The sequence below is a fragment of the Lepidothrix coronata genome, unplaced genomic scaffold, assembly GCF_001604755.1.
Source record: "Lepidothrix coronata isolate B3197 unplaced genomic scaffold, Lepidothrix_coronata-1.0 Scaffold330, whole genome shotgun sequence".
NCBI lineage: Eukaryota > Metazoa > Chordata > Aves > Passeriformes > Pipridae > Lepidothrix > Lepidothrix coronata.
In genome coordinates, this window is record NW_016690510.1 from 277,249 (window position 1) to 287,825 (window position 10,577).

Below are 10,577 nucleotides of genomic sequence, written 5' to 3' on the forward strand. Positions count from 1 at the left end.
GACGCACCGATCCCCCCGGGATGCACCGGCCCCCCACCAATTCCAACGCCCCCGGGACGCACCGACACTTCGGGACGCATCAGCCCCCCCGCCGATCCCGGGATCCCCGGAACAACCGGCTCCCCCTGCTGAGCTCAGATCACCCCCCGGAACGCAGCGACCCCCCGGTGGAGCCCCGACACCCCCACTGCTGCACGCACTCCCCTCCTCGGAAAATCCCCCCTCACCCCGGTAAGGCAGGAGCGTTGCTCCCCCCGCCCCCTCCGGGGGTTGCACTGCCGTCCCCCCACCACGGCCCCCCAGTGACCCCGGGATGAGGCTTGTCCCGGACCCGGGCTGGGGACATGGGGATGGGGTACTGGGATGGGGGGGGGCACCGGGATGGGCGGCAGGTGGGGTGGGGGACCCCCCCGGCAGGCAAAGGGGGTCTCCCACACACCCGGGGCAACCCAAGTGAACACCCACAGCACTCGCCCGTCCAGGGCGGTGCCCCGACCCCCCTGTAGACCCTCAGCACAGACGTCACATTTGGCCACAGCCGTGGTGCCCCGTCCATGTCCCCACCGTGTGGTGACCCCAGAGCCCCCTGAGCGGGGTGACCCATGGGGGTGACCGAGGGTGACCCAGGGGTGACCCAGGTCACCCCATCACACCCACCAGCCTGGCACAGCAAGGCCCCCATGTGACAGCAGCAGTGGCGTCAGGACATGTCCTGCACCTGTATCCCCCCGCCCTTCCCACCTTCCACCTTCCCCGTGACCCCTTTGATCCCCCACGGCCTCTGAGCCCCTTTGGCCACGGCCCAGCACCCCCGACCCCGCCCCGCGGGGCTCCATCCTGCACCCTGGCAGCGCATGCTCCCGTGCCCGGCATCACCCCGGCACGGGTGGGACGGTGCCCTAGGTGGGCACTGCACGGGGGGCTCCACAGGCCTCCCGAGGCCGCAGCTTACCGGGGAGCCCCGGAGGAACTCCATGAGGCCGGGGCCGGTCCCATCCCCGGTCACGTGTGTGCGACGGGGACTTGCCAACGGCACCGGCAGCCCCGACGCGCATGGGGGTCAATCATTAACTGGGGCAGCGCTGGCACCATGGGCACCGAGGGCACCGCCACAGCTGCGGCACCAACGGCACCGGCACTGCGCCAGCCCCAAGGGCACTCACCGCCCCGGCACAGCTGGCCTGGCCTGCCCTGGGGGCGTGCTGTGGGGCACAGCCCTGCCCCACGGCTGAGCTGCTCTGCCAGCACCCCACAGCCCTGCCTACACCTGAGCAATGTGGCAGTGCCACGGGGCACTTCCAGCACCCCACAGCCCAGTGATGGGGCCGTGCTGTGCCACCCCTCACCCCTCCAGGCAGCATCAGGGGGCGCAGCCCCCCGTCCCCCCAGCCACGGGGCTGTGCCCGCCGCCACAGTGCCACTTACGCTCTGGAAGGCTGTGGAGACGATGTGGTGGAGCTCGGAGGACACCTGGGAGTGGGTCATGGTGCCGGCACGGCCCCCGGCACCGTCGGCTTAGCCCTTCTCCTTCTCGCGGGGGCTCAGGGGTCGCTGTCGGGGTAGCATAACCTAGGGGGAAAGAGGGGGCTCAGGGGGTGTCCCCAGGGCAGTGCCGTGGGCAGGGGCCAGGGCTGCCCCTCCTCGGGCCGTGCTGGCTCCAGGCTGGTTTGTCTTGGCCACTGGTTGGAATGGGAGAGCTGTGGCCAAGACAAACGCCGGGAGGGGAGCAGAGCCGGGGCAGCGGGACCCCGGGCAAGCACCCAACCCCGCAGGGTGTGGGCAGGGTGCCAGGCCCAGGGGGCCACAGCAGTGCCTGACCCCCCGAAGCCCCACAGTTCCCCTGCCCAACCCAACTTCATCCCACACTTGCCCCTCGGCAGCTCCCTGGGCCCCGCGCTGACCCCTCTGGCACCGGCGTGCCGCGTTTATTGCTGCGGGAGGTGGCCCCACGTGATGGTGGGGACCGAGGAGGGTGGTGACGGATGACTGCGTCTCACATGGGTGGCATCACCGTCCTCGTCACCATCACTGCTGGGGTGCCAGCACGGTGGCCACAGTGAGGCTCGAGGAGTCGTGATCTCAGCATTTGCCAAGGCTGCGGCTTCTCAAGCCCTCACCAAGGCCCTAGATCCCACCTTTTCCCAAAATTCGGTGCTACCCTGCTCCGGCTGCTCCCTAATCCCCCGCTCCCGGGGCCAGAGCCAGCACATCCACATTCCAGTGAGCAGATTATCCGCCCTGCCACGCCGCTCTCCCCGGGCGCCCGCCAAGCCGCCGCCAGCATTCAAAACCCCCCCCAAATTCCGGATGGGACCCTCCTACGGGGAGACGTGGTGCTGGGCTACCACCTCGGTGGGTGCCGGGGCACTGGAGCAGGATGGCATTGCTGTTCCCAGTGCTAAGCAGCTTTTTGGGTTTAATCCCGTGGGCAGCTCAGGATTAGTTTGGGAACACACTGGGATTGTTCTCGAGAACATCGCGCTCTCACCATAATGCCCAAAAAGGGGGTCCCAGCCCCCTGACCCCCAGGTGCCACCACAGAGACCCAGTAGGACAGCAGCACAGGGGACATGCAGTCCCTGGGAGCCAGGGGCATGACCTCACTGGAAAGGGTGACGGCAGCCAGGGGGGCAGAGGGACACTTCTGCTTTCCGCAGGAGTGGCTGAGTCACAGGCAGGCAGCGGCCCAGAGCACCACAGGGCTCGCGCCACCCCTGTGGAGCCAGCCCTGATCGGAGCCCCACGGCTGACCCTGCTCCCAGGGCACTTTGACACACTGGGATGGGGGGACAGGTCCAGTGGGAACACCCCGGGATGGTGCCACTGTCACCACGCGGCTGTGGTGGCACCACCTTGCCCTGCTCTGGGGCAGGAGGGTCGGGCCGTGCGCCCGTGGCCGTGGCAGCGGCGGGACCGTGACGGTGGCAGCGCTGGCATCGCCACCAGCCGCGCCCTGTGCGCGGCCCCCAGCACAATGGCCCCTTGTGCGAGGCCGGGCCGCCCCGATAAGCGGGGCAGGGCCGCGATCCCGGGCGGCTGCCAGCGCTGGCCACGCCGGGAATGACCGGCCGCTGCCATGGGCGCCCTGCGCCGCTGCCACGGCCACTCCCGCGCCGCCGGAGTCACATTCCTGGGACCAGCCCCAGCCTGCCTGAGCCGCTGAGGCGATTAAAGGGCTCGGCCCCGGCCCTACGCTGCCGTGGGGCTGCCCCACGGGGCCCACAAGCTCCTGGACCCCTCCTGAGCTGGGACCACCAGCACCGCTGGCACTGAGGTGGCAGGATGAGCGTGGCAGGACGATGATGCATGAGGAGGGATGGGACTGGGAGTGGGGAAGCCCCAGGGCAGCCAGTGCCCCCCTGCCCACTCCACTGTGCCGGAGCAGCAGGAACCCCCCTGCCACCAGCAGTGCTGTGACTCCTGTCACCGCATCTCCTGCCACCACCATGACACCCAGCAGACCCCTGGCACGGGCTCAGTGCACACACACGTGCCACCCACGCTTGTGCCCACACCAGCGGTGAGGCTGACGGTGACCCCTGTGCCACGTTCCCCAGCCCCAGAGGTGACACTTGGCTGGCCCCGTGGTGACAGGGGACACGCCGTGTCCCTCACAGCCCCCCTGCTGGCAGGCCCCCAGGCACGGGGTGTTCCCAGTTTCCAGGTGGGAGGGATGGCTGGGGCAAGCCCAGCATGGCTCAGGCTGTGCCCAAGGACACACCCAAGGAATGGGGGAGTCAGAAGACCCCCAGTTCCCTGCACCCCGAAACAGAGGGGCCTGGTGGGTGCCCCAGCACTCTGCCCACCCCCAAGAGTGGGAGCCCCCTGCAGCCCCTCGCTCCCTGGCCCAGCTCACCTGGCTGCTCCAGGACACACCCGGGAGATGCCGGCACCCCAAGTGCCCACCAGATCCCACCTGGCAGAGGGGGTTGTGGGTCAGCACTCCCTCATCACCATGGGGGACATGGTGGGACGGAGCTGGGCCAGACACCACCGGCTCCTGCCCGGCAGAGCTTCACACACTGAAACTTTGGAAACCAACACCAAAAATATCTGCCCCCCCCCCAGCCCACAACCTCGAAACCACCAGATCTGGAAATGAATCATGGCTCTGCACCCACGTGGTGTCACTGCCACCACTACTGTCACTGACACACCAGGGACCCCCCGCCACCTCACTGCCACCTTGGAGAGGCCAGGACCCCCACAAGAGGCTCTTGCCATCACCGTCAGTGGTCCCCACCACCATCCCCATCCCAGCCCTGGGAGGGGACAGGCACAGCTGCCCCCCACAACCCTGTGCACTGGCACTGACCCCTCGGTCTCTGGAGAATGGGACCCCCATGGGGAGGTGGGGGGTCTGGCTGGAGGGACAGCCACACCATCACCCGCGGCAGGGCTGGAGGACACCCCGGCTATGCCACCCTCCGGGCTCAGCACGGGCTCGGCCACACTCACCCCATCGCCCGCCGACCCGGTGAGCTCACGGCTCCAGCGGCTCCCGCGGCTCCCGGGACCGGGTCCTGCCCCAGCGGGGAGGACGTGGGACCCGCGGCGCGGCGGGGTTTTGGCCCGCGGGGCCCGGCCGGAGCGTGGCCAGAGCAGCCGCGCTGTGCCGGGAGCTGCCGAGCGCTGCCAGGAGTTTTATACCGGCTCAGGAGGAAAACAAGCCGCGGGAGCAGCGGCGCGAGCGCGAGGCTTTGTTCGTGGAGCGGCCCCGGATCCAAACATCGGCCGTGCCAAGTCCCGACGGCTCCTCGGGCAGCCCCACCTCGCCGCGGCTCCCGTGGCGACCCCGCTCCTGCCCCGCGCGTCTCTGGAGACACAGGGGACACGACCCCCTCCATGAGCGCAGGGACCCACCTCGGGCGAAGGCTGTGCCCACCCTCTTGGCCTCGCGCCCTTGGAATGCCCCAGTGCGGCGCCCTCGGGCAGCCAGCCCGGCCCCTGCGGCCACCACGTCCCCTCTAATGACAGGCTGTGACTGTGGGGGCTGCGATGGGGACACCGCGGGGACACGGCTCCCACGGTCCCCTCCCTTCCGCCGGCTGGGATGGCATCCGTGGGCAGGGGGGCACCTGAGTCACCCCCAGCCCTTCCCAGTGAACGAGGGGCAGCAGGAGGGTTCCCCAACCCGTCCTTTGGACGCTCCTGTCACCCTCTGTCTCCTGCAGCGTCGCTGCCCGCCCAGGACAGGTGACAAACCAGGTACAGCCCTACCTGGGCACGAGGCCAGCCCCGCTCCCGGCCCCCGAGCCCCCGGGAGTGCGGGCGGAAGGGCTGCTGGCGGGGAGGCGCAGGCGCCGGTGCCAGCGGATCGTTAGGACGATCAAATCCCGGGATTTTTGGCAGCCGCTTGAAGTGGTGCAGCGACCCCGAAGGGCTCGACAGTGGGGTCCCCACCGGAGGCCACCCCGTGGGGGGATAGGAGGGGCACAGAGCCCTCCCCGCAGCACCGGGAGGTGCCAACATAATTCCACCACAGAGCAATCCCAACTCCTGACACCGGATCGGAGGCCACGGGGGTCTCTCCAGCCGCGGAAAGGGAGGCAGCCACAGGCAACGCGTCCCCCAAAGCCTGCTCCCCGCCCCCAGACATGCTGCCCCCCTCCCTGAGGGCGCGCTCCGGGGCCGTGGGAGCCCACGCTCCGTGGGAGAGCCCCGGGCTGGAGCCGTGCCCGGCGTTGCTCAACCCCGGCTGGTTTCGCAAGGGGCAGAACCACCCGGCACCCGGCACATGGCAGCTCCCGGCGGGCGCCGTGCGGCCACTTATCCCCCGGGCCCCTCACACCCTCCGGGGGAAGCAGGACGGTGGCAGCTGCCTGGATGATCCCAGTCCCCTTCCTGGTCCTGTGGACCCTTCGGACCCCTCTGCTCAGGGGGAGCCATTTGGGGGGGTGGGCTCCAGGTAGGTGACCTCGGTCCCCACCCCAGGCCCCTGACTCCTCAGCCCCTCTGCCTGGGAGGAGCGGGATGGCAGCAGCTGGCTGGGTGACCCCGGTCCCCCCCCCGGTCCCGTGGATCCCCCGGACCCTCCACTCCAAGCGAGCCGGTGGGTGCGGGACAGCACTGTCGTTGGCGTCAACCCAGTGACAGGGACACACCCCCAGTCCCCTCCCCGGCCCACGGACCCCTCGGACCCTGTGCTCCGGGGGAGCCCGTTGTTTCCGGATGGCTCCAGCCCGGTGACAGGGACACACACCCCGGGTCCCCTCCCCGGCCACACGTCTCTCACCTGCCGAGAGCTGCCGGGCTCAGGCACCGGGGGGGAAGTGCATGGAGCGGCCTCGCTGCAAGAGAGAGGGTGATGAGTGGTGAAGGGTCCTGGCTCTCCCACTCCCGCGGGTCCCGGGCCCACCGGCACTCCGAGAGCAGGGTCTGGGGTCACCTGAGACCACCCCGCACGTGGCTCCGGTGGTGGCGGGGAGGGGCCGAGGTTCGATGCCCCGGGTGGCATCGTCACTGGTTGGGAGGATGGAGGTCCTTGGGGGTGCTAGGGGGTCCGGGGGGGGCGGGGACTCTTGGGATATCCGGGAGGGGTCCGGGGGGGCCCGGGGGGGGCCCGCGGGATGCCCGAGGCCGGGTGCTGCTCCCTCCCGGCTGAAGGAGCCGGGGTACACGGAGCGCGTTCTGGGGGATCCGGAGCCGCGGGGCACGGCACAGCCCCCCCGACCCCCCCACCGCGGCCAGGGGTCTCCGGGGGGGCACTGGGGGAAGCGGAGCGGCGGCCGCGCCGGGACTCGGGGCTGCCATGGCGGGGGAGCCCAGGACGGGGACGGGGACGGAGACCGGGACCGGGGCTGCCGCGAGCGGGCAGGGCGGGACGGGAAGGGCCGGCAGCGGAGCGGAGGGAGAGGAGCGGAGGGAAAGCAGCGTGCGCGACACAGCGGTGGGGAGCGGGGACAGCACCGGCGGGGGACGGCCGGCTCCGGGCGGGCGGGGCGCTGGGACGGGACCGGGACGCGGACCGGGATCGGGACCGAGACGGGACCGGCCGTGCCACGCCCCTCCAGCCCCGCCGCCTCCCTCGCCGTGCCGGTCTCGGTGCCGGTCCCGGTGACGCCGCTTACCGGACAGTCCGGCCGCGCCGGGAGGGTCTGCGCGTCCCCGCGGGGCGGAGGGGCGGGAGCGCGCCGGGGCGAGGCGGGACGGCACCGGGCGTGTCCGCACCGCTCCCGGCTCCGTCCCCGACGGGCGCAGACACCGTGCCCGCAGGGGATCCCCGCAAGGACCGCGCCCGGAGCCGGTGCCGCGGGAAGGGCGGGCGGGGGGACCGGCGGGAACAGACGGGCGGCGCCGGGACTCGAACCCGGAACCCCGGGGCGGGGCGGGCGGGGCGGGGGCGGGGCCGCGGGGGGGCGGGGCGGGGCCGCGCGGGGGCTGCCGGGAGGGGCCGGGGCCGCGCGGGGGCTGCCGGGAGGGCGGCGGGGCCGGGGCCGGGGCCGGGGCCGGGGGGGCCGCGCCGGGACATCGCGGCCATGCAGAAATACGAGAAGCTGGAGAAGATCGGGGAAGGTGCGGCCGGGCCGGGGCCGTGCGGGGCGGCCCGGGGGCCGCGGGGCCCGGACCGGTATCGCTGGCGGGGGCCCTGCCGTGACCCCCTCCCCGCGCCCCACAGGCACCTACGGGACCGTGTTTAAGGCCAAGAACCGGGAGACGCACGAGATCGTGGCGCTGAAGCGGGTGCGACTGGACGACGATGATGAGGTGAGGGGGGGAGGCCGGGCTGGGGCCCCCCGGGCCCCCCGGGCCCCCCCGCCCCCCAACCCGGCGTGTCCCGCAGGGAGTGCCCAGCTCGGCGCTGCGGGAGATCTGCCTGCTCAAGGAGCTCAAGCACAAGAACATCGTCAGGTACCGGGGCGGCCGCGGGCAGGGGGCTGTGGGGTCACGGCACGGGGGCTGCTCCCTCGGGCTGACCCAGGCCGGGGGTGGGAGGGGGCTGCCCGCCCGGGTGCCTTGGGGCAGGGGGGTGGGGGGCTCAGGGATTGCCGCGTGAGATGCCCCGGGCTGGGCAGGGCGCTGAGGGGCTCAGGGACCACCCCCCGTGCAGACTCCACGACGTCCTGCACAGCGACAAGAAGCTGACGCTGGTCTTTGAATTCTGTGACCAAGTGAGTGAGCGCCAGGGGTATGGGGGGATCCTGGGGGTCCCTGGGGGTCCTCGGGGTCCCCGGGGCTCACCACTCCTGGCTGCCCCCGACGCGGCCCCCCTTCGCTCCCCCCCAGGACCTGAAGAAATATTTTGACAGCTGCAATGGGGACCTGGACCCTGAGATCGTCAAGGTGGGTCTGGGGGTCCCCAGAGTCCCAGCCCGGCCCCACAGGGGTGCCACAGTGTGGGGGGGCTGACAGACCCCCCCCGTGTCCCCCACAGTCGTTCATGTACCAGCTGCTGAAGGGCCTCGCCTTCTGCCACAGCCGCAACGTCCTGCACCGGGACCTGAAACCCCAGAACCTGCTCATCAACAGGGTGGGGCACGGGGGGGGGCTCTGTCTGGGGGGGTCACACCTGGGAGCTGGGACTGTCTGTCTGTCTGTCTGTCTGTCTGTCTGAGCGGGTCACACCTGGGGGCTGTCTGTCTGTCTGTCTGTCTGAGCGGGTCACACCTGGGGGCTGTCTGTCTGTCCGTCTCTCTGGGGGGTCACACCTGGGGGCTGTCTGACCGTGACTGCAGCTCCATGTCTCCTGTGTTCCCGTGATGGGGCCAGAGCAGCAGCCACCGCCTGCCCTGGGGTGTGGGGGGCACCAGAACAACCCTCCTTTGGGGTATGGGCGGCACAGGTGGGGCTCCCCACACTGACCCCCCTGCCCCCCCAGAACGGGGAGCTCAAGCTGGCGGATTTCGGGCTGGCCCGGGCCTTTGGCATCCCCGTGCGCTGCTACTCAGCCGAGGTGAGGGGGCTCGGGGGGCTCAGGGGGCTCGGGGTACTGGCTGCCCCGTGCTCTGAGTGTCCCTGTCCCTGTCTGAGTGTCCCTGTCCCTGTCTGAGGGTCCTGTCCCTCCCAGGTGGTCACTCTGTGGTACCGACCCCCCGACGTCCTCTTCGGTGCCAAGCTCTACTCCACCTCCATCGACATGTGGTCAGCTGGGTGCATCTTTGCAGGTTTGTTGGGGGGCCCTGGGGGGTCTGGGGGGCTGCAGGAGCCCTGGGACCCACCCTCTGTCTCCCCAGAACTGGCCAATGCGGGGCGGCCCCTCTTCCCGGGGAACGACGTGGACGACCAGCTGAAGAGGATCTTCCGATATCCTTGGGAATGGGGGGAATGGGGAGCTCCGGGAATGGGGATCCCTGGGAATGGGGACCCCTGGAATGGACCTCCTCTGGGAATCCCCCTTGGAAATGGGGACCCCAGTTGGTAATGGGGAACCTCCTGGGAATGGAGAGCCCTGTGGGAATGGGGACCCCCGTAGGAAGGAAGACCCCTGGGCATGGGGACCCATCTCGGCTGGGCAGGGGGTCGGGGCGGTCGGGTGCCGGGTGCCCCCGTGGTGGCCCTTGACCATCCCCACGCTGCTGGGGACCCCCACAGAGGAGCAGTGGCCGGCCATGGCCAAACTGCCGGACTACAAGGTGAGGAGGGGGCCGGGGGGAGCTGGAGGGGGTGCCGGGGGGGCCGTGGGTCACCTGTGTGTCCCCAGCCCTACCCCATGTACCCGGCCACCACCTCCCTGGTCAACGTGGTGCCCAAGCTGAACGCGACCGGCCGGGACCTGCTGCAGGTGAGACCCCGCCCCTGCCCCCCTCCAACCTCTGTCCCCCCTGCCTGTCCCCCTGCCCATGCCACAGGGGTTCTGGCTCCCCAGGGGTGGCTGCCCTCTCCCCTAACAGCCCCCCACCCACCTGAGGGGAGCAGTGGGATGGGGGGCTGTGGATGGGGGGGTGTCTGTGCTCTCCTCCCTCAGCCCCCCCATGTCCCCCAGAACCTGCTCAAGTGCAACCCGGTGCAGCGGATCTCGGCAGAGGAGGCCCTGCAGCACCCCTACTTCACTGACTTCTGCCCGCCCTAGGGCCCCCCAACCCTCCCTGGCTCCCTCCCCCTTCAAGGGAGGGCAGCCCCCAGCCCCCCCAGCCAGCCCATGCCAGCCCCCCCAAACTGCAGCGTCCCCCCGGTATTTATTAGGTTCTGCCCCAGCTGCAGGGGGCTGGCATGGTGCCCCTGAACCCCCTAGCCCTGGAGGGGACTGAGGGCACTCAGACTCCCCCCTGGGGGCAGGGGACCCCTCCAGGGCATGAGACCCCCCCCAGGACATGGGGCCATGATGCTGGTGGAGGGACAGGACCCTCTGGGACCAGGCATGGGGACCCTGCGGGTGGTGAGACCCCCACCCCTCTTGTCCCTGCTTCCCCCCCCAGCCCCTTCCCTGCCTGGGGGGGTTCTGGATACAGCCCCCCTGGGGGGCGTGGGGGAGGACCCCATTTCTTTTCTAGGGCACTGCTGTATGTGGATGATGTGCGTTTGGAACCCCATAAAGAGCTTCCCCCCGCCCAGTGCCGCCTTCTCCTTCCTGGGGTGTCAGGGACCCCCCTCTGCCACATGACAGACACCTCTCTCAACAACCCCTGCCCCCCAACTCA

General features: G+C 70.7%; 2 protein-coding genes across 4 annotated transcripts in view; one reads left to right on the plus strand and one right to left on the minus strand.

Annotated features, from left to right (window-relative positions):
* Positions 1 to 7,099, minus strand: part of SLC4A2 (solute carrier family 4 member 2) — a 16,956-nt gene extending 9,857 nt beyond the window's left edge. Inside the window, exons 1-3 of one of the 3 annotated variants that reach the window (XM_017838297.1) lie at positions 7,071 to 7,099; positions 6,236 to 6,290; positions 1,426 to 1,569 (exon numbers count right to left, since the gene is read on the minus strand). In XM_017838297.1, the coding sequence (XP_017693786.1) occupies positions 1,426 to 1,485 (60 nt within the window). In that variant the 5' untranslated portion in view covers positions 1,486 to 1,569; positions 6,236 to 6,290; positions 7,071 to 7,099. Of the gene's footprint in view, positions 1 to 952; positions 993 to 1,425; positions 1,570 to 6,235; positions 6,306 to 7,070 lie in introns of those variants that run through there. The other 2 variants (XM_017838300.1, XM_017838301.1) reach the window with 2 other exon arrangements.
* A 310-nt stretch (positions 7,100 to 7,409) lies between these two features.
* Positions 7,410 to 10,490, plus strand: CDK5 (cyclin dependent kinase 5). The gene is made up of 12 exons (XM_017838296.1): positions 7,410 to 7,515; positions 7,619 to 7,707; positions 7,784 to 7,851; positions 8,051 to 8,111; positions 8,227 to 8,283; positions 8,375 to 8,470; positions 8,819 to 8,893; positions 9,008 to 9,104; positions 9,174 to 9,243; positions 9,512 to 9,572; positions 9,641 to 9,721; positions 9,923 to 10,490. Exons 1-12 carry the CDS (start codon positions 7,479 to 7,481, stop codon positions 10,007 to 10,009), a joined length of 879 nt encoding a protein of 292 aa, XP_017693785.1. The 5' UTR covers positions 7,410 to 7,478; the 3' UTR covers positions 10,010 to 10,490.
* The last annotated feature ends 87 nt before the right edge of the window (positions 10,491 to 10,577 follow it).